At 41.6% G+C, this 6,000-nt stretch overlaps 1 protein-coding gene across 1 annotated transcript in view; it reads left to right on the top strand.

Annotated features, from left to right (window-relative positions):
* Window positions 1–622: 622 nt before the first annotated feature.
* The window catches only part of adamts3 (ADAM metallopeptidase with thrombospondin type 1 motif, 3), a 146,010-nt gene continuing 140,632 nt past the window's right edge, over window positions 623–6,000 (top strand). The window contains exons 1-2 of the mRNA XM_030723729.1: window positions 623–710; window positions 1,069–1,090. Of these exons, the coding sequence (XP_030579589.1) occupies window positions 651–710; window positions 1,069–1,090 (82 nt within the window). The 5' untranslated portion in view covers window positions 623–650. The remainder of the gene's footprint in view (window positions 711–1,068; window positions 1,091–6,000) is intronic.

The following is a 6,000-nucleotide window of genomic DNA, read 5'->3' as shown; positions in this document are numbered from 1 at the left end:
CCCCCCCGCTCTGTTCTGGTCACCTCCTGTGCCCACCCACTTCAAATAAAACGAATAAAAACTTCATTATTGCAGGTATGATTATAGTTCATACGTTTACTGTTACTTGTTGCGTTGCTCAGTTTCGTGTCCTCAGATGAGGTAGAGGGAGGGGAGGGGCCTGGGGGTTGGGTTGTTCTTCCTCCTCCTCCTCTTCCTCTCCTCCTCCTGTCCCACCATGTGTTCGATCTCGGCGCATAGTGACGTCAGACAGGGCTGGTCTCGCCGTTTATTAGCCAGCGCAGCCTGGTGCCAGGTTGCAAGAGCGTCGCACTGCTGCTCTGTCCGGTCAGCGGCAGAGAGGGGTGTCCTACTAACTCCACCAAAACTTTTCCCGAAACTCAGTCATCAGAAAAAAACCGACTGAATGACAAAAGTGTCGCAACTCGCTTCACTCCCGTTTTAATGAAACTTTAACTACTTTATGTTCATTCTTGTTTTTTAATTTTTTACCTAAGACTGAGGCACTGACCGCACATCCACTTTGATAAGTTTTGAATGAGCCGGGTCACGTTTGCGTAAAGATTTTTTTCCTTTATTTTAATTTCACGTTGGGATAAAGGTTTTTGTTTTTTTCTTCTTTTTTTTGTACTTTTCATTTAAGACTCGTGATGGCTGTCCTGTCACTAGCTTTACTACTTGTAGGATTTGTACTGACTTCAGCTGGCAAGGTAAGTGTCCGTACCGCTTCGCTGTTGCCTCCTTTTACGCATATACATAGGCTCAGTTTGTTTCCCGTTAATATTAAATGAATCCAGCTGTAAAACGGAATAAAAAAGAAGAGAAAAGAAATGGAGCGACACAACTACAGGTCTCCAAACTTTAGGCTCTGTAAACTTGAACACTTGTGTGAAATACATGCTGACACTGCCGGAGTTTTGCCCGCTGGATGTAAAAACAGGCATTTTCGTACATTTCTTACAAGCAGCACAGCCCACAGAAAACTCCAGAGTTGTTGTGTTGTGGACAGCTCACACTTCTCCTTTGGGCTTGTGCCGTATTTAACGAGCTCTTTTCTCTCTTTCACAGGTTGGTGAAGTAGATAGAGAGGGTAAGTCCTGCTTAATTTGTCTTCATTATGTTAATAATTAGATCTGTGTTGTAAAAAGCCAGAGGAGTTTCTCCCCAGTCAGAGAGGAAACTCATGAGGACAGCTTGGTGCGCTGAGATCAAAGTGGGAGGGGAGTTTGTGTGTGAGGAGCTCTGTAATATACCCTCTCACCCTCCCCTACCACCCTACACACAGAGTCCTCTATCACACATACACACTTATATTGCATTCACAAGCTGCTTCGAGGGCTTTGTTATACAGGAAAGAAAAATCCGCTTGTAGATCCTGCACATCTGTTATCCATTTGGAGGTTAAGGAACAAGTGAGCTGCAGCAGTGTCCACGTAGGATCCTTTTACACTGGCCCTTATCTTCTGAACACCTCCAGGGCCTTCACACAGCAGGATGACAGCTGGCTGTGGGCTGAACATTTGCGGTTCCCCGTTGCTTGTACTGTGCCACTGTTTGCTCCATGTGGCCATTATCGGCCTTGTAAAGCAGTTTTCTTACTCCTTCGGCGGTTTTTTCCCCTAATTTGCCACTTCTGTTTCTTTTCCAGGCAGATTTGCTTTGATCAGATTTGATTTCCTCTGGTCTGAATTTATAGATGAGAAAGTAAACTTTTTGGATTTTCCTGCTGGTTACTCTTTGTAAAAAATAAAAACAAAAAAAAAATACATTTGTATGTTGGTAAATAAAGTTGTTTGCAAATAGTTGAAACCTTGATTTGTTTTATCAGAGCATCAAATCCTGCCTTTGGGATATCTGAAATATACTAAGTTGTGGCAATAGTGGAACTAGTCTCACGTGCAGCTTGTCACATATGTGTGCTCGGTCAGGACACCTTGACATCACATTTAAGTACATTCATAAATGTGAATCTTAACTTAAACTGAACCAAACAATGATAGAAAACAAATTAAATATCAGAACTTGAAGCCCCTAAAATGGGACACATGATGCAGTTTTGTGATCCTTTGCTTTTGGCCAAGGCAGGTGTCCCAAAGCGCCGACACCAAAGCGCGTGCCGCTGTGATGTCAGCAGCTTCAGTGTTTGATGACTTAGATGAGAATGGGATACAGGATAGCGACCGAGTATGAGTCTGACATTTTTTTTTTTGTAGCTTAGCATATCAATGTTCATGTTCACATCTCAAACGAACTATTCCAAGATTTAATGTGACCATGTTCATAACACGGTCATCTCAGGAGCACAGCTCCCGCACCACCTGCTGTTCAAACTTTCTGTTTGCGAGGGGCATCCAATCAGAAGAAAAGTGGCTCTGGGGGGGGGGGGGGGGGGGGGGGGGGGGGGGGGGGGGGGGGGGGGGGGGGGGGGGGGGGTGGAGGCTAAAATGATTCATAACAGGCGATAGATGAGTAAAAGATGAGTAAAAGACATGTTGGCATGAAAACATATACAGCTGAATCATAGTTTTATGCCGGTCACTGAGTTTAGCTTCAGCTTTGTCTCACCTGCTGTTTTCTGCTGCATCTTCATTACTTTAAAATTGCCCAGACTACCTCAAAGATAAATCAGAGACGGTTTGATTTGGTAAACTCATGTTAAGGCTTCCTCCTTAGTTTCTATTATCGCAGACCTGCTCTGATAACGCATTGTTCACATTCTTTATTTACCTACCGGTAAAATTTTTGTGAGTATGAAGGATGGGAAAGAAAGCCTGTTTGGCTCATTTAAGGGGTGTTGATTGTGTTGTTGTGTCTGTCTCATCTCACTGCATTTTCTTATGAACAGGCTGCATTCAGCAGGCTGAATAGAAGAAATGACAGCAATTTTTTTTGCTGTTTAGATAGTTTGGTGTCTCTAATGAAGACTGTAAAAATGTGCACAAATACTTTTGTGTATGTCTCAGTGACTCCAAGGTGAAGAAAAACTAACTCAATTTTCTGGAAAAGTTTCAAATTTTTGTCATATTCTTCTTTGTAAACTGAAGAAAGGAGCACGATTCACACAAAGTGCCTGAGATCTGTCATCTGGCATCCTCTGCAGTCAGATTTCTGGCTGTGGATCTGGTTCCAGACAGTTGAGCAAATGTGACTGACCTGCAGCACCTTCATCCCGCTGGTTCGTGGCTAAAGATTTCAAGTAAAGATAATGCAGTGGTCACGGTTTATTAGTTCTTGAATGGCAGCTGGTTGTGTCAGGGTGTGGCAGATCTTTATGCGGCATCTTTATGAGCTTGGAAGGAGGCACGTTTCCAACTTGTTTCTTCAGCCTTTTCATACTTCATACACCTGAGAGTAACGTAATGGATGCTTTATAGATGGATAATCTAAAAATGTGTATCCAAAAACACTTGCTTGTCCATTCTTTTCATGGCACCCTTCTTCCTTACTTTGCTTTCGAGTATAGCTGGAGTGCACTTAGACTGTGATATTCAAGGTGTTGTTGGATCCCTTCGATTGATTGCTTTGTCTTTCTGTGCCAGGATTTCATAGTTTAGGACAAAAACTGCTTATTTCTGCTTATTTCTAGCACAGCGTCTTCATCTTTGGATTTTCTGTGTGTTCAGCCTCACAAACTGAGGTCAGACTATCAGCAGTTTCAGGACTCTGAGCTGTACAGCACCTCACACACAGGTGACAAATTAAAGAAAAACCCAGTATAACGTGTCGGCACTCTGCCACTTCTCTGAACCATACTCTGTATTATGGTGTTACAATGATGGTGCTTGAGGTGTTTGGTATTCGGTTGGGCAGAAATGTGGATAGAAAGGGCCACGACACATGAGTCACGTTACTGTCACACTCATTTATCATTTTTAATGAGCTCTTACAAATTTTTTTTTCACGTATTCATGTTTTTCCTATTTTGATTCGTTACTCATCGTTATCTTTGTATCATGTACTTTGTATCAACACATTTTTTTGCTCTTTATGGACAACTGCAACAGAGGTTCCTGTGACACACATTTGTGCTGGTTAGATAATATGAGCAGCTCAGGCAAACCTGTCACTTTGATGCCAGGATCTGATGTTCTCACACCTCAGAAGCAAAGGTGTTGGAGAGGTGCTACATAGAACCAACAGAGGGACAGTTTCCCTTAAACTGAGAGGTTGTGCTCTTTGTCTGCACAGCGGCTCTGCAAAGCCAACAAGCTTGCTGCTTGCTTCTCTGAGTGTTGCACACATTTTCTGATGGATCATAAACCATATTCAACTAAAAATATCAAACAAGATCAGAAGGGAGAGAAAAAAGAGATAAATAAAAGCTAAAATCTGCATCATGAATAGCTAGTCACACTACGTCCCTGAAGAAAAAATAATTATGGAGCTTAATTGGGATGAATTGTCAGATTTAAAGGGAGTCCATTTGTAGGTGAAATACTAACAAATTATGCACAATCCAAAGACACGCAGTTAGTGGGTTTAGGTTAACTGGTGATACTAAATTGCCCATAGGTGTGAATGGTTGTCTGTCTCTCTGTGTTAGCCCTCTCACCCTATGACAGCTGGGATAGGAACTGAACTGGATAAGCAGAAGAAGAGTCTAATATTTGAGTCTAATATTTGCAGCTCAGTTCATTTATCTTATTCTTTCCCCTTAAGAATAAATCTCCACCATTGTCCTGCAAACGTGAGCCTTTAAAGTAAATTAAAAGTAAACGTTCTCCTTTAAGGTTAGAGTCTCGGAAAATCTTCAGGTTTCACACCCTCAACTCTTAAGTCAATAAGCTGCAAATGGATTTCATTATTCCAACAAATCGCCATACAGACAAGTTAAAGAGTTTCAGCTCTGATGCGTACAATGATCACTTGGTGAGAAGCAACAGAATGGCTTTTCTCCCATGCCGCCTCTGTCTGCATCACTTATCACATTGAGCAACCAGTAAACAGCAGCTCATTGAAAAGGTGCTGCTGCTTCCTGCCACTGATAAAGCAGTGAGACGTGTCTGTGGCAGGAGAGCAAGATCGAGCTCGGCAGCGTAGAACCGATAAGTTTGTCATGATTTCACACATAATGATTTTTTTCTTTCTTTTTAATAAGTTGCATGAGGTGCACGAATAAACTCACTCAAGCTGACGGGTTGCAAAGTTGGCAAAAGTGAGCTGAACTGAAGTCTGGTGATCACCTCAGGAAAAAGAGTGCTTTTTTAGGATTATCTGACTTATTGACTTATTGGATTATCCAGTGCAGGAATGGCAGATTCCATATGCATCACAGTGGGTGGGATTTTATGAAAACATGATTACTTGATAATTTTGATAATTGTCAGTATTTAGTGACATTGATTTATGTTTGAAATCAGTGCTTAAATCAAAGTCTGCATTCTAGCTTTCAGAAACCTTTTTTTAAGCAGGAGAAATGCTTCTTTTCCTCAGGGGGATTAAGCAGTGCCTGCTCTTTAAATGCACACTAATGAGCTGAACTAATTTTTGGCTTCTTTTTGATGTATGGCACTATGTCTTCTCACTGCTAAATTCACTGTGTGGAAAAATATGTAGTACTCTGAGCAACTGATGTAATTTTTTCCAAATATGTCGAGTATCAGGCAGCTAGCTCTGTGCCATTGTTGCTTTGCAGAAATGTTAGCGTGATGTAACAAAAAAAAAAGGCTCTGGATGGTTTTCCAAGTTCAAAAACCTGCAGGTTTCTTGGGTCATGCCCTTTTCATACCTTGTTTTTTTTGTGCCTCTTCAGGGTTTTGTGTGTTTCATCAGTGTCATTGTCGTAATTCAGCTTCATGAAACCTGTTTTGCTTTGAAGGCTTCTCAAAGAGGTCTTTTCTTGACATCACATGTATCCACATGTGTGTGCACTGATTGTGTGCAGTCATGCCGTCAGATATGTAATTTTAGTTTCCCCATTGACACCTGTTTGATGTTTCCTAGTCAAAACCAGCGAGATAATTACAAGGTTTTAATAGTCTTGTTAGATTTTTTTTTTTC

This window comes from Archocentrus centrarchus, unplaced genomic scaffold, assembly GCF_007364275.1.
Source record: "Archocentrus centrarchus isolate MPI-CPG fArcCen1 unplaced genomic scaffold, fArcCen1 scaffold_26_ctg1, whole genome shotgun sequence".
NCBI classification, from domain to species: domain Eukaryota; kingdom Metazoa; phylum Chordata; class Actinopteri; order Cichliformes; family Cichlidae; genus Archocentrus; species Archocentrus centrarchus.
This window is presented reverse-complemented; position numbering and strand designations above follow the sequence as displayed.